This window comes from Dothidotthia symphoricarpi, assembly GCF_010015815.1.
Source record: "Dothidotthia symphoricarpi CBS 119687 unplaced genomic scaffold P153scaffold_3, whole genome shotgun sequence".
Taxonomy (NCBI): Eukaryota; Fungi; Ascomycota; class Dothideomycetes; order Pleosporales; family Dothidotthiaceae; genus Dothidotthia; species Dothidotthia symphoricarpi.
Window position 1 is genome coordinate 230,969 of NW_022985010.1, and position 24,098 is coordinate 255,066.

The 24,098-nt window shown below is 44.3% G+C and overlaps 8 protein-coding genes across 8 annotated transcripts in view; 3 read left to right on the forward strand and 5 right to left on the reverse strand.

Annotated features, from left to right (window-relative positions):
• Positions 1 to 290: 290 nt before the first annotated feature.
• On the reverse strand, positions 291 to 1,332 carry P153DRAFT_412782 (uncharacterized protein). Its single transcript, XM_033672120.1, has 2 exons — positions 731 to 1,332; positions 291 to 676 (listed from the first exon to the last, which is right to left on the reverse strand). The coding sequence occupies exons 1-2, from the start codon at positions 1,031 to 1,033 to the stop codon at positions 380 to 382; spliced, it is 600 nt and encodes a 199-aa protein (XP_033527560.1). The 5' UTR covers positions 1,034 to 1,332; the 3' UTR covers positions 291 to 379.
• P153DRAFT_307701 (mitochondrial outer membrane protein-like protein) lies at positions 1,187 to 3,311 on the reverse strand (the record flags this gene model as incomplete). The annotated part of the gene is made up of 4 exons (XM_033664672.1): positions 1,187 to 2,820; positions 2,874 to 3,060; positions 3,121 to 3,237; positions 3,288 to 3,311. The coding sequence occupies 4 exons, from the start codon at positions 3,309 to 3,311 to the stop codon at positions 1,631 to 1,633; spliced, it is 1,518 nt and encodes a 505-aa protein (XP_033527561.1). The 3' UTR covers positions 1,187 to 1,630.
• A 9-nt stretch (positions 3,312 to 3,320) lies between these two features.
• Positions 3,321 to 4,850, forward strand: P153DRAFT_363394 (UBC-like protein). The gene has a single exon (XM_033667366.1). It carries the CDS (start codon positions 3,674 to 3,676, stop codon positions 4,499 to 4,501), a length of 828 nt encoding a protein of 275 aa, XP_033527562.1. The 5' UTR covers positions 3,321 to 3,673; the 3' UTR covers positions 4,502 to 4,850.
• A 7,474-nt stretch (positions 4,851 to 12,324) lies between these two features.
• Positions 12,325 to 14,611, reverse strand: P153DRAFT_331652 (general substrate transporter). The gene is made up of 6 exons (XM_033665474.1): positions 14,430 to 14,611; positions 13,941 to 14,373; positions 13,469 to 13,845; positions 13,340 to 13,384; positions 12,814 to 13,287; positions 12,325 to 12,753 (listed from the first exon to the last, which is right to left on the reverse strand). The coding sequence occupies exons 1-6, from the start codon at positions 14,433 to 14,435 to the stop codon at positions 12,511 to 12,513; spliced, it is 1,578 nt and encodes a 525-aa protein (XP_033527563.1). The 5' UTR covers positions 14,436 to 14,611; the 3' UTR covers positions 12,325 to 12,510.
• Positions 14,612 to 16,894: 2,283 nt separating this feature from the next.
• P153DRAFT_363396 (uncharacterized protein) lies at positions 16,895 to 17,814 on the forward strand. The gene has a single exon (XM_033667367.1). It carries the CDS (start codon positions 17,392 to 17,394, stop codon positions 17,581 to 17,583), a length of 192 nt encoding a protein of 63 aa, XP_033527564.1. The 5' UTR covers positions 16,895 to 17,391; the 3' UTR covers positions 17,584 to 17,814.
• On the reverse strand, positions 17,815 to 20,116 carry P153DRAFT_331657 (uncharacterized protein; the record flags this gene model as incomplete). Its single annotated transcript, XM_033665475.1, has 2 exons — positions 17,815 to 19,811; positions 19,863 to 20,116. 2 exons carry the CDS (start codon positions 20,114 to 20,116, stop codon positions 18,020 to 18,022), a joined length of 2,046 nt encoding a protein of 681 aa, XP_033527565.1. The 3' UTR covers positions 17,815 to 18,019.
• Positions 20,117 to 21,477: 1,361 nt separating this feature from the next.
• On the forward strand, positions 21,478 to 22,850 carry P153DRAFT_282384 (DNA-binding protein-like protein HGH1; the record flags this gene model as incomplete). The annotated part of the gene is made up of 5 exons (XM_033663194.1): positions 21,478 to 21,498; positions 21,553 to 21,598; positions 21,652 to 21,869; positions 21,927 to 22,157; positions 22,212 to 22,850. The coding sequence occupies 5 exons, from the start codon at positions 21,478 to 21,480 to the stop codon at positions 22,848 to 22,850; spliced, it is 1,155 nt and encodes a 384-aa protein (XP_033527566.1).
• A 98-nt stretch (positions 22,851 to 22,948) lies between these two features.
• P153DRAFT_331665 (MFS general substrate transporter) overlaps positions 22,949 to 24,098 on the reverse strand; it is a gene marked incomplete at its 3' end in the record, with an annotated part of 1,980 nt that continues 830 nt past the window's right edge. The window contains exon 2 of the mRNA XM_033665476.1: positions 22,949 to 24,053. Within this exon, the coding sequence (XP_033527567.1) occupies positions 22,949 to 24,053 (1,105 nt within the window). The remainder of the gene's footprint in view (positions 24,054 to 24,098) is intronic.

Genomic DNA, 24,098 nt, shown 5'->3' on the forward strand with positions numbered 1-24,098 from the left:
GTCGTTTGCTGGCTTATGTAGTAGTAAATCCCACGCTAGTGCTGCGGTATCGGTTTTGGTGACGGAAGAGGTGAGAGTTGGAGGCAGGTGCGATGGAAAGATGATGAAACCCGCAAACACGTTTACAAACCATCACAGCATATAAACCAGTAGGAGGATAGTGCAAACACTGAAGCACAATCTAAAGGTGACGTATGCAATGAGATCTACTCATAGTTGATGTGATTCGACGGTAAAGACCGTGGTTATGTGAGACATCTACTCCCACCCTCTACCTTGTGATATGAAACCCTCCATGTAAACGCATCTACGAAGTCACCCAGATAATGCTACAAACCCACCTACACCTAATCCTCCAGGCGCACCACCGACATATCAATCAGACACCTGTGATGGTCCAGTTAAAGGACGAGGCATCCCACAGAGAGTTGGCGAGGATATAATCGGCGACGGAGAATGCGAAGTGTGCCTTGTCCCGATCATTGCTGGCAACCATGGTCCTCATCGACATGCCCACATCCACAAACTGTCCATTCCACAATTGGTCCCAGTCACGTCGTACGTACTCGCCGTATGATCCATAAGTGATTGTCCACTTACCGCTCTGATCGACTCTCATACGAGCGAGATTGTCGAACTCAAATACCCTGAGCGGAGGTCCGGTATGATCAGTATACTGTCCGACCTAGAAATTTACTTGTAAGCCATTTGGTTTCGAGTTTTGGTGTACTGATTCACTTGCCAGAACTTCGTTGCCTTTCTTGATGATGACCAGTTTCTCCGCAATGTTATGAGCGCTCTGATTAACTAGCCTGAAAGATCTAGTGCCAGAATTCAAGAACTTGCTGAGAGTATCGGGGGAGATTTGGTAGAGCATGGTGACGACGGCATCCTGGAGCTTGACGTTGGATTTGACGTTGCCATCAGAGGGCCTGAACGTGGCGATGTCGACGACATGGGCGTGATCAGGAGGAGCTGTTGACGGAAGGGCCGCGAAGTCGTTGACGTACTGAACGTTTACTGTCTGTGCCATTGTGGTTGCTATGTGACGATTGTAACTTGGAACCGAGGATTGGAATCAGATGGGCTGTAAACATCTTGTAAGTGCAGAAACCCTCTAGATATACCACTGAAGAACTTGTGCTTGCTGGTGGCGACGAGCTGCTTGCCATGAGATTGATCATCACCTCCAATTGCGATTGCTGTTTCCATCATCTGACGGTTGAAAACCTCATGTGCAAGTTTTCCATCAACGTTGTATTGACTGAGTTTGACCTCCACTTGTTCGACGCAGACTTGGACCAACCTGGACATCATGAAATGCCGACGAGTGAAGGCCAGCCCTGCACAGACTATTTCGGAACAAGGAAATCAAAGAACAACACCCTCAGCCTCGTTATCATTCCTACTTGCTTGTTCTCAACATGAAACCCTCGTGTTTCGTGACAAACACTACTGAGTACAATGGTTGCACTCGAAGATGCTCAACCATGAAAAAAACGAAAAGATGAACAACGAAGAGTAAGAAGTGACAACATATGTAGAATGAACAGCAACAAGGAGAAAAGTGAATCCTCTCGCTTGCTTGCTTGCTATGCGTCTAAAATACTATTACACAACCACGCCACACCTACAAGAACTCAATGCCCACGCCAAAGCTCAACCCCTTCCTAGCAGCCTCTTCCTTCCTCGTGACAAGCGGCAGCGAGAAGTTGATCTCAAACCTCGCAACAGGGTGCGCATACACGAGTCCGAGCCCCGCAGCCGCACTGGGCAGCTCATCCGTGAGGCTCTGAAGCGTCTTCTTCATGCTGGCGCCTACATCGCCGAGATCGCCATTTTTGCTCTGGCCCCGGAGTGCGAGTGAACGGCCGCCGTTGATGAAGGCTTGCAGGCGCAGGGGGGTTTCTTTGCCGACGCGGGGCAGTGGGAGGAGAAGGCTGGCGCCTCCTGCTGCGTATACATCGCCACCGATAGCGTCAGGGCCGTCGTGGGGACCAATACCTCCGAGGCGGAAACCGCGCACGCTGTTGGGGCCGCCGAGTTGGAAGCGGTCGTTAATGCGGGATGCTTGGGGGGAGGTGTTGTCAGAGGAAGTTAGGGGGTAGAGAAGACCTCCGCGCAGGCCAGCAGTCAGAGTGATGCCGGTGTTTCCAAAAGGGAGAGCAATTTGCGACTCGGCTTCTGACTTGAAGAACGCTACGTCGCCTTGGAGGGGCCCGAAACCAGCAAGCTCGGAAACAGACTTCATGAGGTAGCCGCTGCTGGGGAGAAGGGGGTAATCGCGCTTGTCGTTGATCCATGTGTGCGTGAGGCTTGATTTGAAGGAATCGCCAGCATCTGCACGGACAGAGGGAGATGCTTTCTCCGCCAGGCTGGTCACTTGTCGCCAGATGCCTGAGTAGCCGAGTTCGTGTTGGTGGCCATTCTTCGATCTCCACAGCAGCTTTGAGTTTCCGCCCTTCAGCACCTCCTCGTGACTTGCCCAGCTCTTCAGCGTCGAACTTGCGAATCCGTTGACCTGGAACTTGAGATCCGGGTTGCTCAGTATTGGCGTGTCGAAGGCAAGGGAATAGGCGGATCGTGTTCGCGTTCCTAGCGATCCGTGTGCGTTGATGGTTTCTGCGCCACCAAGCACATTGCGCAGCTCAGCATGGACGTAGGCGTCTGCCTCGGAGGCACCAGCCTCTGTTCCCGTCTTGATGGTGTAGTTGCCGCGCTCGTGTGCAGAAATGTAGACATCGATGTCGGTGGGGGAGGAAGAGGCATTTGTGGAGTCCGGGCGGTCCAGGAAGACTGATATGGGGGACTTGAAGATGCCTGCCCGGTGTTAATCGTGTTCTATACGAGTTCATCGTCGCATGCCATCCTACCAAAACGATTCAGCTTGTCTGTAGCGTGTCCAACTTCCTTCAAGGCCGCCTCCAGTGTGTAGGGCTCATCGCGTTGGGCGCTCAGCAATGGGTTGACTACCCGCTCGAGGAAACCGCGTCTCGTGCGGTTCGCATGGAGAACGCGGACCGACGATATTGTGACTGGGAGGCCGGTGTTGTCGTCAATCTATATACGCATTAGTAATAGCCCTCGCGAAGCCAATTGCGTATTTTTCAGAGTGCGTACCAACTCGACCAGCCGCTCCTGCGACTTGTGCTGCTGCGCCGACAAGCGCGCGTTGAGCTCATCCTGCTGCCGTTTTTGCTCGGCGGGGTCCGTCTTGTTCTTCAGCCTTTCGAAGACCTGCGCACCCCATTAGCAGCCTTTCACTCTGGAGGAGCGTCTCCCCTCACATCGTCTTCTATCGGCGAGGCCATTGAGGCGGTTGGAGTCGTCGGGCTGGGGTCTGGCGCTGGAAACCTTGATCAACTCAACCCCCGAGCTCCGAGCGAAAGTTGCATCGTCATATCTGACTAAGCCCAACCGTGTCGGTGTATTCGGGAGGGTTATCGGTGCGCTCCACTCTCACTGCCTCTACATCTCCTCTTTTCTTCTGCGCCTGCCGTGGGACCCTCTCTTTCACTTATCAGTGCAGCAGTCACGTTGTTTCCTTTCACATTCGTCTGATTCCTTTATCTCCTGCCACTTACTTATACCCATTTCGCCTTTGCGCTCAACGTCAGCATCTACCATACACTTCCACTTCCACTCCACTGCACCCGCTGCTCAACCGCTCAACATGGCCACCCCCGCAGCAACAAAACGCCTCACAAAGGAGTACGCCGCCATCGCAAAGTCCCCGCCACCCTACATTATCGCGCATCCCTCGGAGAAGAACATCCTTGAATGGCACTACATCATCACTGGGCCCCCGGACACCCCCTACGACGGCGGCCAGTACTGGGGCACCCTCATGTTCCCGCCCGACTACCCCTTCGCCCCGCCCGCCATCCGTATGCACTCCCCAAGCGGCCGCTTCCAGCCTAGCACGCGACTATGCCTCAGCATCAGCGACTTCCACCCCAAGAGCTTCAACCCCGCGTGGGAGGTCAGCACCATCCTAACAGGGCTGCTGAGTTTCATGACGAGCGAGGAGATGACAACGGGTAGTGTGCGGGCGAGCGAGGCTGAGAGGAAACTGTTTGCGGAGCGGACACGGTGGTGGAATAGCACTGGTGGCGGGTCGAAATCCACAGCAGCGCCTTCGAGCAATTCTCGTGGTATTGGAGGGATCAAGGCTGGCGATGGCGGCGCCAAGTTCAAACTCGAGTGGCCGGAAATCGACGAGGAGAATGCCACGTGGATGAAGGAGAAGCGCATTGACCCCATGACGGGACTACCGCGAGCAGTTCAATCTGCAACACAACCGCCCTGCTCGCTCGATGTTGCGGGCTTGAGGCGGCGACCAGGAGCCAGCGCGACAGTGGTTCAGGATGCACAGATAGCGCGGGATGCGGGACAGGGCTGGCTGAGCAAGAACAAGTGGAAGCTTGTCTTTGGGGCTATGATGGTATACATCCTGGTCGCGAGGGTGTTGGGTGACGGTGCTGTTTCGACACCCGCCTAGTCGAACTCTCCACTTTCACATCACTCTAATTTGGCATTCTGGGATCACAGCAGAATGCATTAGTTAAGGCGTTGGATCCATTCATCGCGATGCTGAGCGGCATCTTTTCCCCACACACTGTTTTTTTTATTCAAAGTAAGCGCTATAAGATAGATCGTTTTAATCTCCATTACACTCTCTCCATGGGGGTTGCATCATGGCTAGACACTGCTTTCTTCTTTTCCTATCCAATCTTCTCTGATGATCTCCCCGTCCCCTGACTTACCCAATTACATATCCTCACACACTGCGACGCCCCATAGTCCATATGTAAGCAATGAGTACAAAAAACAAGTGCACACACCTAGCCGATCCTGCACACAATATAGTAATGTGATGAGATTGTTGAACATCAAGTGTAAACCCACACATCTACCAGCTTCTTATATATCCACGACGACTAAGCTGATTGTATAGAGTAGCTCACGTCTTCGCATAGCCGGATGGCAGAACATTACTTCTGCAATTACCAACTTCATGACAGTATAACATCGTACTTGGAAACACTCTAGTGTAACTGAAGTTTCTAACACTGTACTCAAGTGCCCTTTGAGATGGTAGAATGTGTACTTGTAGTTGTCTTTGCTAAAGTGCAATAGTCTTGCGTGTGGCATGACATGACATGATCAATGTGGACACATAACAACAAAACACGAGCTCCTTTGTAAATTGTCACTGCGCTTGTGGGTCTTTTCTTTGGCCAAAGCGTCGTGGCTCATGTGCTCCTTATCGTCCACCTTGTGGGCCAAAAACGAGACGAGAGTAATGCTAAGGAATACAATCAGAATGCTATGGAAGGAGTAAGGAAGAAATTCACGCCCGAAATGTGTGTGTTTGGTATTGAGTAGACTGCACTGTATGAAGCAGTCCATGAGAAAAATCATACTTCGACCAGGTGTATCCGCAAATATATCCCAGCTACCATGTACGCTATCATCTCCGTGTAAAATACCCAATGTATGCCATCCACCTAACACCCGCACAGACTCGCTATCTAATATATAATCAGACAACATTTAACTTACTACCTAGGGGCCTGCAAGGCCTAGAAAACGTGTTAGAACAATAGTAAAACTTACTACTACTTATCTAACTAATTTTTACGCCTATAGGGCCTTTGTAGCTCTTACTATTACTGTATAAAGTTATTATTTTCTATTTATACTACCTACGTAGCAGTGTTTTCCTTGTCTATACTACCTTATAGCTAATAGTTTTACTACTTTAAGTGTATTTTCTTCTTTTCTTAATTAAATCTTAGATAGTAATACCTATAAATAAGATTTATAGGTTTATTATAGTTTACCTAAGGCGTTTTTTTCCTATAATAATACAGCCTAATTTCTTTCTTATAGTTAGCTAGGAGTTATCTATAATCTTCTATAATAGCTATAAAGTTTATAAAGGAATTACAGCTTTCTATACTAATTACCTTAAAGCTTTATATTAGCTATATATAAAGTATACCTAAGTAAAACTCTCTTATTCTGTATTTACCTATTATTAATATATATATAGAACCTGCGTATAGAGTATAGCTACTAGTTATACTCTTCTTTCCTTACTACTATAGAAGGACTACCTCTATAATAGGCCTAAATAGTATTACCTTAGCCTATATTAGCCTATAATCTATTCCCTTAGCTTACTCTTACTTATAAACTTATTCTATTATATTCTAGTAGTTCTATAAAGTTTATTTATAGTAAAGATTTCCTCTAGGACCTTCTTATAACTATATTTACTGCCCTTAAGTAGCTAGTAGTTTCCTCTTTTCCTAACTTACTAAACTAAGACTACTATAATCTTAGTCCTTTATAGTTTACTTATACCTATTATAGTACTTTTTACTAGCTTACTAAATATAAGCCTTCTTCTTTTAGTAGCTAACTAGAATTTACGCTCTACTATATTAATAGCTAAGTATAGCTTCTAGAATTTACTTTACTACTATTCTACCTTTATTAGCTGCTATATTCTACTATACCTAAGGCCTATTACTTCTATAAAGAGCTTTATATATATAATATAGTATTTATATTTATATTACTTAATTATATATAGACTAATTACAAAGCTAGTAGTTTAGGTATCTAGGTATTTTAGATCTATAGAGCTCTTTACTACTAAAGTAGCCTATTAGAGGAGCTTAATAGAATATTACTTTAGTATACCTAGCTATATTTCTATAATTTATAGTATATTACTATAATATACTACTAATGTAATTCCTATTTATAATTATATATCTTATAGCAGTTAATAGCTATACTTTATAAAATTAATAACCTATATATTAATATCTATAATATAGCTTATAAGAGGCTCTAGTAAGTAGGTATAGATACCTATATTATTCTAACTAGTAGTCTTACTTTAGCTATAGAAATAGGTATAAACTACTACTATAAAAATATACCTACTAGTAATAAGGTTAGCTTAATCTTTTTAAATACTATAGCTACTAAAATAGTCTACTCTATTATTCTTATAGCCTGTAACTTAGGTACGCTATACTATATTAATATAGCTTATTTATCTTATATACTATTATACTATATTTTAATATTTCTATATAGTAATTATAGGTAGAAACTAGGTATAAAGCTTTATAATATAGATAGATCTTATATATAAGATTTACTTACGTAGTAGATTTACTTTTAGTACTATTTATATACCTATTCTAGATATACTTTATAGCCTTTTCTTTACTATTAGTTATTTTAGTAGTTCCTAATTAATATCTAAGCTATTTATAACTAGGCCTATTTAGCCTAGGTCTACTATAACTAGTTAACTCTCTATACTAACCTATATAGTAGTATTATAGATACTATTATATAAGATAATAGCTCTAATATCCCTATTAAGTATTATATTATTCTACCTTTATTATATCTAGGTAGTTTATACTTTATAAGTTAGTATTACTAGGATTTAATAGTAATTATCTATTATTATAGCTATCTAACCTTATTTATTATATTTACTATAAGTCTTTATTAGCCTAAAGTTAACTATAAGCTTTATAATAGAGAGATAGGTTTAAACTAGCCTAATCTAGTTTACTATACCTTTTATTTAAAGGTATAAGAGTTACTTAGAGATATAAAAAATAGTTATTTTAGTATATACTTAGGTTATATATATACTATTAAGTACTAGAAATAGGGTTTACCTTATATTTACCTTTTACTCTTTTTACCCCCTTCTAACTATAAGGTATTTATAGATCTAGATACTATTAATATAGCTATTTATATAGAGATACCCCTTATTAAGGATAATCTAGATAGAGTACTTATAGTTACTATTTACTATTTTATACTTTATAGACCTTATAGTAAGTTTAATATCTATACGCCTTATATAGTTATATAGTTTAGTAGTCTATAACTATAGTATTTAAAGAATTTTCTAAAGTATTACTATCTTACTATAGTTATCTATAAGGATAGTTACCCTAAATATTAGTACTGTAATAATAGTTAAACCTTACTAGTAAAGTACTACAGCTGTACTATATATCTAGATAACTAGTAGGTAGTCCTATATTACCTACAGTTCTTCTATAAATACTAGGCTTATATTAATATTAAGGTTTATAGGACTATATACGCTATTAAGTATATTTATAAGTATATCTATAAGGGCACTAATTAAGCTGTATTAAATATTTCTAATAATAATAAGGTGTAATAGTACTTAAATAGGCAGTATATTAGTCTATCTAAAGCTACTTAGCAGCTTTTTAAGTTTCTAGTATATAAGAAATTTTCTTCTATTATAGCTTTTATAGTTTATCTACTTAATTAGTAAACTATTATATTTTTAGCTAACGTAATACCTATAGATCTTACTTTATACCTTAAATAATCTATAACTACTTTAACTACTTTCTTTTAGTATAATATAGATTTTCCTATAGGCTATTACTTATTATATTAGGACTATCTAGGTTTCTTTATATAGAACTTACCCTATAAGATATAGACTTTATATAAGTAAGGGGTTATAATTAGCTATATATATTTCTATAGTCTGTTATAAGGTAAACGCTATTATATACAGCTACTCCTAATAGTTATATAGGGTCTAAGGAGCTTTAAGGACCTATAAACTATTAATAGTATTAAATATCTAACTTTTTAGGCTATAGCTATTGCCTATAGACTTTTACTAGATAATAGTAACTAAATTACTTACTTTTATAAGGCTGCTTTCTTTACTATAGGTAGTATATTATAGACCTTTTTTATTTTTATACTCTTAAATAGTCTAGTTATAGACCTGCTTACTATTTAGACTACTTTCTATACTAATTCTTATAATAACCTATAGGTACCTATAGCAGCTCTACTTATATCTTTTATAAATAATATATACCTTAATTATAGCTTATACTTAATTAATACTCTTCTTATTAAGTCTAGTAAGTATCTTTTAAACTTCTTTCTACTAACTTATAAGTATAACTAGAGAATATAGGTTAGAAATTAAATAATTACTGCTAAGCTTGCCTATAATATAGATATAGAAGATACTACTTTTTAGGATATATATATAGGTCTTAATACTAATTAGCTTGTAGTTTTTAATATAGTTACTATAGCTATTACTATAGCTCTGTAAACTGTATATTTCTTTATATAAGGTTCTGTAGATACTAGTAAGACATATCTCTAGTACTATATCTACGCCTACTACTATTTATAGGGCTATATAGTTCTTTATATAGCCTTATTTAGTATTATAGCTATATTACTGCTAGGTAGATAAACTATATACTTCTATTTCTAGATTTCTCTAGATATCTATAATAACTCTATTTATCTAGTTCTACTAGCCTCTAATTTAGGGCAGTTACTAAAGTAAGTAGTACTTATTATATAGGATAAGGTACCTATATAGTACTATTACTACTTTAAAGTAGTCTACTATATACTTTAGAATATCTATAACTTAACTAATCTATTTAGCAGCCTTTCTATTATTACTAGTAGTAATTTTGTGTAGATTCTTCTAGTTATTTACTAGAGTTAGTAGCCTACTATTATTAATATATATCTCTAATAATTAACTATTATATAGCTGTATTTAACTATTTTATACCTTTATTAGAATATATAGGTACTCTCTAGGCTTAAAAATACTTATTTTATAGACTAGACTTATATATTAGCTACTCTGTAAACTAATAGTCTAGTTTTATTACTTACTTAAATAAGAGTATTTTATAGTTTAGATAAGTTTCTGTCTTATATATACTCTTTATAGATAGTTATAGCTACTATTACTAACTATTAGGCTTTAAGTAGTTAAGCTATTTTAGCTATATAGAATAATAACGTAGCTACTATTAATAGTTTAATACTTATAGCTTTTTCTAGTAACTCTGTTAAGCTAATTATAATAGATTCTACAGCTATAAAAGATAATACTATATAGAATATACTTTCTATAGAAGTTTTATAGTCTTTTAAGCCTCTAAGTCTACTGCCTTTATACCTATTACTAAAGGTTAGTATCCTAGTTATACTTTTATAGAACTTATATCCTAAGTAGAGTCTATATAACAGTACTTACTTAACTATTATATATATTAATACTTAAGTTATTAAGGTATATATTCTTTTAGGTAAATTTATAGATTAGCTTTAGTTAATATTATATATTAAGCTTATATTTATAGACAGTAAGCTGCTATTTATTATTATATAGGTTTAGTTTCTAGTCTATTTTTTTTTTATAATTACTATTAATAAGTCTTAGAGTTAATTACTATCTATTATAGGTATTAACCTCTGCTATATAGTCTTTATGTATAGTTAGCTTTACGTTACTTTATTATGCGTAACTACTATTATAGGCCTTTCTATCTTATTACCTCCTATATCTATAGTTATAAGAGAGACTTATTTAGTTATAAATATTATATATTTAGAGGTCTTATTAGCGTAGATTTTATTTAAATATATATTTTCTAGCTATTTATAACTTACTGTATTTACTACTTAGTTTATATAATTATAATTTACTTTAACTTACTTACTTTTACTTTTACTTACTTATCTTACCTTTACTACTAGTTCTAGTGCCTTCTATAGCTAGGTAGATATCTATATAAGAGCTGCCTTCTACCTAATTACTCTATTACTTCTTCTTTAACTTCCTCCTTCTCTCTTTTACTACTCTACTACCCTAGTAAGTTACTAAGTTTTATAGGCATTTTATAGATACTTACTAATTTATTTATAGTTAGTACTACTACTAGTACTACTTTAACTATAAGTTTATAACCTATTACTATAAGTTTTATCCTATATTACTAGCTGTTTCTAACTCTTTATAGCTACTATATCTAATAACAGTACCTATAGTAAACTAGATATATCTGTAATCTATCTATAGACTAAGCCTAATAGGTCTATATAACACTGTAGCAGCTTAGTAACTAGTTTATTTAATAGACTAAGTTATTTTAATTTCCTTCCTAATTTGTTTATAGATAACTATAATATACTTAATACTAATTATAATATATTTAGAGAGAACTGTAAGTGCCTTAAATACGCCTATAAGACTATTAATTCTACCTATAATACTACTAATTCTATTAGTAAGACTACTAAATTACCTAAAGTTTTAACCTATAAACCTAAAGTTTTAACCTATAAACCTATAGTTATAACTAGTAAACCTCTAGTTTTAACTAGTAAATCTATAGTTTTAACTAGTAAATCTTTAGTTTTAACCTATAAACCTTCTATTCTACCTCTTAACCCTACTATATTAAACTGTAAATCTGCTCTACTAGTCTATAATACTATTAAGTCTACCTATAATTCTATTAATTCTACCTATAAACCTGCTCTAAAAGAGTATAAGAAGTATAATACAGTCTGTAATTTAGATAATATTAACTAGGATATACCTAAAAATAGCTATAATTTACCTAAAAATATCTATAATTTACCTAAAAATAAAGTTATAGATAATAATAAGGCCTTTATATTACTTAAAGAATAGGTAATATAGTCTAAATTAATATCTAAGTAAATTACTATACTTTATAAACTACCTATAAAATAGGAAATTATAGTTTATACTAGTTATATTATTACTCTTAATAGTAAGTTTATACTTAATTTCTCTTTCTTTATAACTATTTACTAACTATTTTATCTTCTAGAATAGGCTGTAAATATTAAAGCTACCTTACTTTAGATAGTTAAAAAGATAGTAGCTAAGTCCTATAGAAAGTGTAAAAGCTATTATAGGCTGTTTAGTAGCTATATTTTACTTAATAGGGTATATAAAGATAAGTATACTGCTTACTATTATAAGTCTAAGGGTAAGTACTACTTATTCTAAGGTTTATTTTATAGATATTTTCTTTTTAATATAGCTGTTTACTAACTATTTTATAAAGGATTATATTCTTCTGCCTATTAAGAAAGAGACGCCTAAGAAGAAACCTAGCTATAAGTAGGCCTATACAGAACTAGTAGTAATTAAAGATAATAGCGTTAAGGAGGTTAAGGCCTCTGTAAAGAAGTCTATAAAGGTTGTAAAGTTTATAGTTAATTATCTAGGTATATATAGGAGGATCTGTAAGGTCTATAAGTACCTGCGTACTACTAAGAAGGTACTTAATTCTCTTAAGGATAATTTTATAGAGATATAGTTTATAGATATAAATAGGTAGTTTTACAGTTATTACTATAGTTTATATATCCTAGATTTAGATTCTAGGGGTATTTTAGGGTCTTTTTTAGTCTGTAAAATCTTAATTTCTTAGTGTAAAATGTATGCAGGTAATTTTTACTGCTAATTACTAATCTACATTTGCCTTCCACCCTGTTTTTCTGCTAATATATACATGTAGACTTTGCTTTGCTGGCCTATATATTAGCATATCTCTATACCAGAGCATGCATACCTCACACACACCAAACCACCCATGTCTAAACAGCCTTAGGCTGCACACCAATCTGCTCCGCATGGTCCCGAGCATCAGTCTTCACCTCAACATCCCCCTTCTCAATATCATCCGCAAGCCGATCGAGGCGCGAAACGCCCTTCCCAGACCGCCAAGCAGGCACGCCCCGGTCGAAGATATCGTCCATTTCCTCGAGCGTCCTGCCCTTTGTCTCGGGAGCAGCGAGGAACATATGGATAAACGCCAGGCCGTTGAAAGTTCCGAAGATCTGCAGTATCAGTCAGTCATATGATGTGTTTGCTGGGGGGAAAAGGGGCATAGGACTTACCATGTACATCTTCCAGTTTATGCTCCAAAGGAGCGGCGGCACGGCGAAGGCGAGGATGCAGTTCCATGTCCAGTTCGCCGCGGTCGCGAGCGAGACGGCCTTAGCGCGGACTTTTGCAGGGAAGATCTCAGATGGGTAGGTCCACGATGTTGGGCCCCAGGTGGTGGCGAAGGTGGCTACGAAGAGGTATGAGCACGCGACAATCGCCTTGGAAACACTGCTGTGTTCTTTAGGGACGACCCATGAGATGTCCCTGTCGGTTTTGTCGGGGTTGGGGTTTCCGTAGGTGGCTTGGAGGGCGCCGGTGGTGAAGAGCCAGGTCATCATTAAAAAGCTGCCAATTAGGAGAGCCGGGCGCCGGCCAAACTTGTCGAGGTAGAGGATTGCGGGGAGGGTCATGGCTACGTTGATTATGTATTGGACTGAGGCTGTCAGGAGCTCGTCCGCGATGCCAGCTCCTCGCATGATGAAAACCTGCCCCAGATTAGTTTTTATGACCAGGCCGACGAGGAGGGGAATACTAAACTACATAGTACATCATAATATTCATGCCACAGAGCTGCGACCAAGCCTGGAGGTGGTTGAGTTAGTGTGTGTTTTGAGTGTGGTGACAAAAAAGGACCAAAAAAGGGTAAAACTCGGAATTTTCACTAACCTGAATGGACATGCCAAGAACAACACGCTTGACAATGCGAGGCTTCATCAGAGCACCGAAGCTAGTCTCGGCCTGCTCGCGTTCAAAGCGGAGAGCGTCTTCGATCCCCTTGTATTCGGCAAGCACCTTAGGATGGTTCATATCCCCACCACCATGGAGGTGACCCAGAACTTGGAGAGCCTCCTCCCAGCGATCTTTCGAGGCGAGCCATCGAGGGGATTTGGGAAAGAAGAACATGCCGATGAATAGGATCAGACCGGGGACGGCCTGGATACCCCATGGAATGCGGAAAGCAGCAGTGCCTTGGGTTGGGTTCTTGGCGCCTCCGCCCATGAAGGAACAGCCGTACTGGATGAAGTATTGGATGAGGATACCCCCTAGCTGGAGTTAGCCAGTGATCTATCATTCTTCGATATGGTGTGGGAGCATCCTCTGTAGACGCCACAGTCGAGATGAGGAATAAATAACTCACAAGTGATAGCCCATTGCTGAAGAGAGACAACACGACCACGGATCTCCTTGGGTGCAATCTCAGACTGATAGACGGGGACAATGGCGGAACAGATACCGATCGCGAAGCCACCGACGACACGGCCGACGCAGAGAAGCGGGATACCGTTGGATGAGGCCTGCAGGATTGCACCAAGGATCCAAATGAGAGCAGCGATCTGGATGGCGATCTTACGAGACAGGCGGTCGGCAATGAAGGAAGAGCACAGGGCGCCAACGAGGGAGCCTGCAGGCATAGAGGCAGTGATACCACCTTGACGAGTGCCACTGGGGCCGTTGAAGTAGTTCTTGTAGGCGGCCGTACCAAGGACACCGGACATGGAAGAGATATCGAAACCGAACAGTCCACCGCCAATGGCGGCGAAACCGCAGATCGCATATATGTTGTAGAAAGTCTAGCCATCATCAGTGAGCATTATCCATCTGTCCGAAGCTGTGGGCATAGTCGTACCTTCATCTTGCCGTGAATGATACCTGGGTTGATGGAAACTCTGAGTAATGCAGATGCGGGGGAGAGCTAGGTGAGGCATCTTATTTAAGTAGTCAGTGGTTCGTGTGACCGTTTGTCCGTGCGCACGGCTTTCACTCCCAGGTTTTCTCTGTAAGAATCCCTGTCAGTCTCCCTTGCGAAGGCGTTCAACCCAAGACTACAACCCCGCAAACAAGCGGACAAATTGTACGAAAGAATTGCTAGGCTGGGGTGACGCAAGAGGATGGGAGACTAATTCCAATCGGCATGACTACCTGCCAATAAGACTGAACTTGAGGTGCTATTTTCGAGTCTGACACGCGGTTGTCCCATCTGTTTGGGTTACACTTCGAGACGTAGAGGCTACAGTGAAGAACGGCACGACGTTGTGCAACGACCCCCTTACGAACAAGGCGGAGCCCCGCAATCTACGTAGAGACGGTCCGTATAGCCAACATCTATTCTACGTTCTGAATGGAAGAATCAAAGCAATCTGCTAACAAGGAATGCCAGTCTCGAGTCAAGTTCACCACTCAGCGTCTAAACACCCAGCAAACTTGTCAGTGATTGTTTTCCAGGCAGAAATCACGCGAGGCTGCCATGAATGAAGTTACCATGGCTCTTGATCAGCAAAGATATACCAAAAGGGCTCTCTATACGATACCTCCGTCTGGGCACTCGGCACTTCCAAGCTGTTCACGTGCACATTCCATGATCATCTCGATCAAGATGGAGTGAGCACCTCCAGTTGATTCAAACAGTAACGGAACTCACCAGGTTGTTGATCGTCTTTCTTATGCTCGTCTGAGCCAGAAAGTATCCCATTTTACTGTCACGGATGCATGATGTCGGAAACGGCCAAGGTCGACGACGTTCGGTAGTAAAACGGCGCCTAACCCAAATAGCCTTAGGTACCACGCCTCGGTTCCCTTTGCGCCGCGGTGGCCTCACCACACAGACAACACAACATTCAACGAGCTGCCCAGACGGCAGGATCATGGCTTTTCTTGGCTACGGTAACACAGAGTAGAAGAGCGCGCCGTGTGCTTCTTTAGGGATTCTACCCGCCATCGCCTATGAAGATTGCCATGTAGTGATTACGTCAAGACGGCCCCTATTCATTGAACGTTCGAGACGTGCGGTTGGTACAGAAATCTAGCCTCAGTGTACAAGATGTCAGCAAGACCACAAATCACACTCTTCTCCAATAATCTTTGCCTATCACGACACGGCAGCATAGTGTGTCTCCTTACACCAAGCCCGAGAGACTGCGCGTCACATCCTGCAAGGCATCCCTAGTACAGATCGTAGGGCCTGGTTTTGGCTTCTCCTCTGGTTCGCATTCTTTCGCGCGATCCCCTAACACTGTCTGTCGAGCAAGAGAAGATAGGGTAGCCGAAGCCTCTGGAGACGATGAGTATAGTAGTAGTTTCCGGTGCGGGTGATGGCTGTCGTGGAGTCTTGTGAGCTCTACAACTTATCTTACACCACATCAGGCACAATCATGCTGTGGCAGTTCAAGCTCACACTCACCGGCCGTCTTGTGTCAGTTGTCATGTGTATATTGTGGAATCAATTTCTCAAAGCTGGATAGAGGACACCATCTAACATTAGAACTACGACGAGCCTTAGGCAAAAAACCGTGTGGTTTCAGATTGGGAGAGGATGTGGATTTCGAGACGGACAGCATGCAATTCGTTGTCAGGTTCGAGCCTGGACTATCGTGAAGGATTGCGATACACGTAGGATGTGTCGCAGAGTCTAGTAGGGTGTAGAGCTGCTCTAATCAACTGTGTGTGGACGTATTGATGTCATCTCACACTTGATAGCTGATATCGAAAGTGCCTGTCCCTGAATTACAACGAATATTGGAGGGTCTCCCGATTTGTCGGTTTGGATTCTCCGTTGTTGTTGGATCGAGCTTCATCGTGCCGCTCCGCACTCGTAGAAAAAGGAACCTTATCTCGCATTCATCTCGATCTTCTCCCACGCTTACAGTTTTTTCGGATTCCCATCGTTCCGCGTACGCGCCTCCTGCCGCTCCCGCTTTCCTATTGCGACAAGGAACCACATCTCGTCTTACCCCGGATTCAACCTCTCATTTGCTGGGCGTAATTTGCGCTACCACGACCAACCCCCAATGGCATTGCGCATCGCGACTCAGCGTATTCGCTGCCTCTAACGAATCTTGATAGTATCCCTAAAAGGGAATTGTCGTATTACACCATTTCCTATTGTTCATTCTCTCCTTTCTCAAGGTTTGGCGATTGGGCTGCGTGGAGATGGGATGGCTAGACTCCTGCATGATTGTGGACACAGGTAGGTGGCCTTTGAACTTTTACAACAAGACCAGCATAGATATATATGTCCCCGTGTATTGCTACAACATCTGATACACTTGTATTACCTTGAAACATCTTTAGCATTGCGACGCTGTCAGCTCAGTGCTTACGTCGCTATCTCAAGCTTACTGCGGCAACTCGCTCGCCCCACTCAGCACGCGCCTGCCCTTCCGTTTGTGCAACATCAACTGCATTGCCATTATTCGGTACCGCTGAGTTGTCATTGTCGATAAGTTGCCGTCAGCGGTCACCCGAGGCCCCTGAACATCAGTTTGCTGGCAAAGCTACAACAACATAACACCAGCCCCGCATTGCTGGTTATCGAAAGAGAGCGACAGGAGAAGAAACTTGCAAGGGAAGAAGCATATTTACCAAGAGCTGCGAGAAGAAGAGTTGATTATCGGGAAAGCAAGAAGGAAAACGACATCCCATCGCCTCCACGCAAGCTTACCCATGCACTCTCCATGAAAGCTGTACAACCGCACCACAAACCGAGACAACATTAACCACAATACGCCTGTTCCTGTTATACACACCCCTTTTTCTCCAGCCAGCATCCCTGAGTCATACAATCCGGCACTGCATCGCATCTTCTCAAAACAATGCCGCATTACATATCCCACTGCGCTTTCGCCCGCACAAGCCTGACGACCTGCGATGTCTTGGTCATGACGCTCGGCTATCTAGATGCACGGGGCATGCCCTCGCCAGAAGAGTTCATCGAGGGTACACGGCCGTGGTTTCTGGATGCGGAGACGGTGTGGTGGCGCAAGTTCTGGATGAGCGCGCGGTGAAGCCGGGGGCTGGGAAGTGGGATGATGAAAGTGTACGTTATGAGATTCGGAAGGGCGAGGGGTTGGGAGTTGGCTGAGCTTTACAAGCTTATAGACTGGTTGTCTTGTTATGTGACGAGTACAGATACGCATGAGAAGAAGTGATGAGGTTCGGGACCTTGACAGAGAGGAAGAAGAAAGATGGCGAATAATGCAGTTGTCAACGAGCACTAGAATAGAGCAATAGAGGATCATGATAATTTTCCAATTAGATCTGCTACACTAGTAGCATCCATTTCAAGTCGTAGTAGAATAGAAGTTATACCCAGCTCGGGTAGAAGGAAATGGTATCGTGCAGAAAAGAACTCCCAGAAAATACCCCCAAAAATATCGGAAAAGAATGAAAGAATAGAAACGCAAAAAGTCCAAAGTCGGGCATCGGAAAAGAGTGCCGCCCCTACAATTTACCAAAGTTCCGTGTAATCATTACAAAGACACCCGCAACAATTTTGATCGCAATCCTGAGTATCCAAATCACCGCCTTGAACGAGAAGGTTATAATGCCGATAATGGCTCTGGCAACGAACGGCAACTTGCTCGCACCATCCGCCTTCTTATTATCTCTCTTCTCCTTTATTTTCGTCTTGGCCTGCCCGTACCACTCTCCCAGCTCAATGTCCTTATCACAGGTGGTACTCGTAGTCGTACTCGTCGTCGAGCTTTTCAGGCTTGAAGCGAACTTCCTAAATCCACTGCCAGACACTGGACCCTTTGCCTTGCCGCCAAACCCTTGAAAGCCTTCAACGAAAGATTGTTTGAACGCGCCTGCTGTGTCCTCTTTTTTGTGCGTCAGAAGGTAGCTTGGAGGTGGGGGCTCGAAGTCGTCCCGGCTGTTGTTTCTACTTCGTCGTCCCCGTGTGGCTTCTGCGACGGCAACGGCAAGGAGAGTGGAGGCGACGACGTCGACGAGAAAAGGGTTCCCGAAGTGCGCCAGAGCTCCAAGGTTCAGGGTGAGGGCATCGTTGGCAAAGTCAAGGCGAGCGAGCATGGCGTCGTCTGCGGTAGCATCGGTCGTTGTAGGAAGTTGTCCAACAGACATCTCAGACGGAGTGATCGAAATGGGACGATTTTGGCTGTCTAGTCGAGGTGGTGGTGCAAGTGGAGAGAAATCGTTGGCTCGAGGCGAGGTTGGCGACAAGATGAAAGGGTTCAGAAGAGTAATCGAAGCAGTCCGTCCCGGAGACTGTGGAGTCGCACGCATGTTGTGACCGTATATTGCTGTGATCGGACGGGTCGAGGGCTTGTTGATTACGGAACAGTCACCTTCCATCTGGATCGGAAATGTACCAAGTGTGGGATGGTGCAGTTGATACGAGCCTTCAGAGGGCATGTGGTGCGCCCAAGGATTCGTCTGTTGCTCAGGAGCGTCTCGTGTCCATGCAAGCACGCAGCATTCGCGTTGTGCAGCACCCGCCAGGACATCTTCAGCCAGCTGTTGTGCAGCGGGCGATTGAGCACCAGGATCCGTAATGGCAATATGCGAAGCTGCCGGAGAGTTGGCTGCAGCGTCGAGTGCTTGAAGAGCAGCGAGCTTAGGGTAGATGTTCGTAAGGAGAGTTGTAGATGCTTGCTCTTGCGGATCAAAAGTCACGTTATCTAGAGACGGTGGAGCAATGAGATCGAGGTGAGCGATTGGCAGGACTCGTGGCTGAGTAGGGTGATGGCGCTGAATGAGCAGTTCATTCATAATGCTGGGTACTTCGCCTCCGCCGGCTAGATTAGATTGTGCGAGGCTGTAGAAGGGAAGAGATGGTGTTGTCCCAAACGTGATAGTGGGATTCGCAGCTGTCGCTCGATGCATCTTGAGGGTGTAAATCTGAACGACGGGCTCTTCTTGACCGTTAGTCGCTAGCCACAGGTTGTCCAGCAAGCCCGATGGCGTGAAGAACGTTTTCGGTGCTGTAGGCACCGTTCTTCCATTGGTGTTGAGGTTGCCATACGGAACGTAGTTATCGGGAGCGTACGGTAATCTGCTGATCTGAGTTCGAGGAATGTGAGTTGGCGATGTTTCTGTGGGCTTGTATGCTTGTCGTGTGAGAGGAACGGTTGGGTCGTAGACTGGGAACATGGATCGCATTGGAATGTTCTCCTGCGGTGACATACTCCGCCCTTGAGTCGCTGAGCTATTCGCTCGCACAAGAGTCGGACTTGTAGAGAACGCGGGCGATACCGTTCGATTCAGATCTGGACTTGCGTTGAACTGTCGATATCGACTTTGATCGCCTGCTACTGAGAAGGACGGCGATGGAGCTCGAGGATCTTGGGGTCTATAATAATCTTCTTGCGACGTAGTATTCGGATGGGGTGATTGGTGTCGAGAAGGGGACTCAAACACTGGTCGACTGACTGGCGGCGGCGTCCTGGTGGCCTGCGGGTTGTGTACATGTATCCGTGGAGGAGCTGTTATTGTGGACGGGGAGCCCACTAAATTGGATGGCGATACGGGAACTGAGTTGACCTGAATGATAAGCTCGTGGAAGTCCGTCGGTGGCATGTCGCTCTTTGCGCTATCCACTCTCTCTACTACCGGTTCTGGCGTTACAGGTTTCACATGTGGTGAGGGTCTCCTGAGCGGACTTGTTTGCCGCGGAGCACGAGGTGGAGGAGGAAACAACTGAAAAGCTGGCCCGGCCATGTTGAATTTGCAACACCTCCTCTTTTGATGTGAGCCCGTTTAGACAACTACAGCTAGCACAGGGACCGACTTTTGGGAGACGAATAGAAGGCTCGGGGCAGCAACACTGGGAGTACGAAGAAGGTAGATTTGCCTAGAATGACGGGCAATCTGGGGATATCGAGTATAAGACGGACATGCTTTCGCGCCTACTAAGCTAGCACGAGAGTATTAACTCTGGTAGCGGTCAAAAATCGCTTTCCTTGCAGAAGAGACCACTCTGAGCATTGTGGTTGGCAGACACATCCAATCAAGACGTGCATAACCCCCAGCGCTTCGATCAGTTGACGGGAGGGCGGTAATAATGTTGGTGGTTGGCTGTCCTTTGCTCTAAGCGCCAACGCCCTAGACTCGCTACACTTCCACCCACGCTTACCAGGATCTCACGATACCTGCATGTCGCGTTGATTCGTCGCTGCTCGAGTGTTGTTCAACGCACAGAGCATCAATGTATGTGACGGGACGGTGCGATCGCCGACGAGTTTATTTTGGGCGTGCATGGGCCAACAAAGACTTGTCGTGCTCCTCACCGAATGCGGCTCAACTTGGTCGTTGAATCGTGCATACACTGTCTGATATGAGTGTAGATGCGGGAAGGATTATTCACACCGGTTGCCTAGGTAAAGTCCAGCATCCCAAGCTTCGAGCGAACTCGAACTGCTGAGCTAATACATATGTAAGACAAAAAGGCGCGCATATAGTTGACACGGCTTGAAGCCCTGGCGGTTGGAGGTGTTCAAAGCTGCAGGTTGAATTTAGCCGCCCTTCGCCCCCAATTCGGCTAGCTCCTCATGCAACGACATCGAGCTCAGGCACACTGTGCTTTTGTACATGGCTTGCTTTGAATTCCCCTGGTATCGGCAGTTGCTTCGTCCGATGTCCTCGCCGTCTTGTCCAGAGTTGCTATCTTCACGGTGTGTTTTCACCGGGGGGGTGGGGTAAACTACAGCATCCACCCCAGATGACCCATGTAAGCACGTTGTAGATCGAAAATTATTTATGAGTGGAAAGACAACGATCAAGGTCTTCCTGGATGGACGTAAGCTGCTTGTTGGCGCAGGATGGAATCAACAGAGGACGAATCGCGCTGGTGTTTGTTAGCGCGTGAAACTTATCGATAAGCTTAAGTTTTTCGAAAAGTCCGTCATCGCACAGCAGAGCATTTCCAAACAACATTCAAAATGCCGACAGAACTAGAAGACGTATGCGATTCCTCCAAGCACCTCAAAGTGAGAATACTGAGAATTATTGGCTAGTTGGTTGAGTTCCTGCATCATGGCAACACACAGATCCGACAAGCAGGTTAGAACACTGCCCCTCCACCCCACCATGCGACGGCTATTCACATCAAACAGCTGTGGAACACCTCGTCGGATACTCGCAGACCGACGTCCCACTCTTCAAGCGCAACCAACTCGAGCCTGTTAAGGACTTGAAACTTCTTGTCAAAGATTACGCGCCGATCGCGAAAAATGCCTTCACCATCCTCATCAATATCTCCTCAGATACGGAGATTACAAAGACCCTCGCGAAGGACGATGCTTTCCTAGAGACGCTTTTGTCGCGGATAACCGTATGTCAGTTCCCCAATATATGGGATATCTACATCGGACTCTGATGCGGCGTATAGAATCCGAAAGAACGAAATGCGAACGAAATTGCTATGCTCCTCGCCAACCTGGCCAAAGATGACTCACTCCAACGGGTGCTCGAATTGAAGCGCGACGTACCCAAGGAGCTCTCCAAGTCGAAATGGGCCATGGATCAGCTCATGGACTGCTTTGTCAAGGGTGCTGAGGGCGCATACAACAAGCACGCAGACTTCGACTACCTGTCGTACTTTTTCGCCGACTTGGCCAAGGTACGCGAGTGTTGAGTTGCGCGAAACAAGAGCGAGAACTAACCAGTGCTTCAGTTTCCAAAAGGACGCGAATACCTCACCACCCCACAAGAGCACGATGGCGACATCATCCCCATAACCAAGATCCAAGTCTTCACAGACCACGCTTCGCATATTCGACGCCTCGGCGTAGCCTCTGCAATCAAGAACGTCGCATTCCTCGTCCCCGCCCATCCAGTCCTACTCTCGAATTTGTCCCCCGACCCGACTTTACCTCCACCCCACATCGGCGCGAACCTCCTCCCTTACATACTCCTCCCGCTCATGGGCCCAGAAGAGTACGCAGACGACGACACAGAGGGCATGCTCGACGAACTACAACTCCTCGAACCAGACAAGGAGCGCGAGAAGGATGTCGAGATCATGAAAGCACACTTGGAGACGCTGTTACTACTGAGCACAACGAAAGAGGGACGCCAAGTTCTGAGGAAAGTAAAAGTATATCCGATTGTCCGGGAATGCCACATACAAGTCGAGAACGAGGATGTGCGCGAGGCTTGCGATCGCGTGGTGCAGGTTATCATGCGAGATGAGGAGGGCGAGGAGTCGGAGATGCCACAAGCAAGTGCTTATGCTGGGGATAGCGGTAAGATGATGGCTCTGAAGAATGACGAGGAGGAGGATGAGGACGAGAAGATTGTTGACATTCTATGAGTAGCCTGAAGCAGATCTATACCAAGAACGCCTGCTCATGCAAGTATGCAAAACGTGGAAAGCGTCTATATGCTTTGAGCCGCCTCTTTTGTATGGGGTCAATCCTTGACAGAACGTATCACATCTTCCTTGCTACTCCTCACACTCTCCTTCTCACTGCTTCCACTCAGCGGACTCTCATGCCCCGGCTCAGCAGCAATCTCCTTCAAAACCTTCTCCTGCGCACCCATTTCCTCATCCTGCTTCCCCGTCTGCTCAAACCCCTCCGCCGTCTTCCCATCCGCACTATTCGGATCCTTCTTCCGCATCCCCCACCCGCCGCTCCAACCAACCCACCTCCGCTCCCACGGCCCCCTCGCAAGCATGACCAGAATCGCCGCACTCGTAAACCCCACACTCGTACTGCCCGAGCCGATCCAGCCCGCTCTAGCATAAATATGGTTCCCGGCCGCCGTACCAATCAACTGTCCACAAAACGTGCTCACCATAAACGCCGTATTCACGCCGTTCCGCCGCTTCGGCTCAACGGCATAAATACTAGACCGCTGCGCTATCTGCGCAGTCTGGTTCCCGAAATCCATAAGTAGCGCCTGCAGCACGGGGCCCGCGACGCTAAACGGGCCGATATACGTCCCCAGACACACGCCGAGCAGCGAGCACGACAGGCCGAAGAAGACGGAGAAATGCGGGACGAAGTGGTCCGTCACTGTGCGCGCGTAGAACGGGCTGATCAGCATGCCTGCGATGCCGATAAGGCCGAACAGTCCAATGATAAGTGAGGAGTAGTGGTATGGATCGCCCGCGAGCAGGAAGGTGAGTGTTGTCCAGAAACTGGTGAAGGGCGCGGAGCAGAACATGCCTGCTAGACAGGCTTGTACGAGCACTGGGTGCCGGAATAGCATCTTCAGGATGTCGAAGAGGATGCGGAAGTAGTTCATCCCCGGGCTGGTGGCGGGGTAGTCGGGCATGAATAGCCAGAGTAGGATGAAGATCAGGTACTGCAGCGCGAGTGACATCCAGTAGACGGCGCGCCAGGTGACGAAGTTAGCCATCGTGCCGGATAGCACGCGCGCGACCAGCACACCGAGCATCAGTCCCGACACGACGATAGAAAGCGCTGCCGCACGGCGATTCGGCGGCGCCAGGTCGCCCACCAGCGGCAGCATGAGCTGTGGCGTAACCGTCGTGATGGCCGTGATGAAGCTTATAGCCGTGAAAACGCGCAGGTCGGAAGTCACACACAGTCCA

What these genes read in the sequence shown, in the direction of transcription:
- P153DRAFT_412782 (XM_033672120.1), bottom strand. Translation starts at nt 1,033, where the DNA reads ATGGCACAGACAGTAAACGTTCAGTACGTCAACGACTTCGCGGCCCTT. An exon ending in AAGTTCTGGCAAGTGAATCA is followed by an intron (nt 677 to 730) that starts GTACACCAAAAC and finishes TAGGTCGGACAG; the next exon opens with TATACTGATCATACCGGACC.
- P153DRAFT_363394 (XM_033667366.1), top strand. Translation starts at nt 3,674, where the DNA reads ATGGCCACCCCCGCAGCAACAAAACGCCTCACAAAGGAGTACGCCGCC.
- P153DRAFT_331652 (XM_033665474.1), bottom strand. An exon ending in TTCTTGGCATGTCCATTCAG is followed by an intron (nt 13,385 to 13,468) that starts GTTAGTGAAAAT and finishes AACCACCTCCAG; the next exon opens with GCTTGGTCGCAGCTCTGTGG. An exon ending in ATATTATGATGTACTATGTA is followed by an intron (nt 13,288 to 13,339) that starts GTTTAGTATTCC and finishes AATCTGGGGCAG; the next exon opens with GTTTTCATCATGCGAGGAGC.
- P153DRAFT_363396 (XM_033667367.1), top strand. Translation starts at nt 17,392, where the DNA reads ATGCCGCATTACATATCCCACTGCGCTTTCGCCCGCACAAGCCTGACG.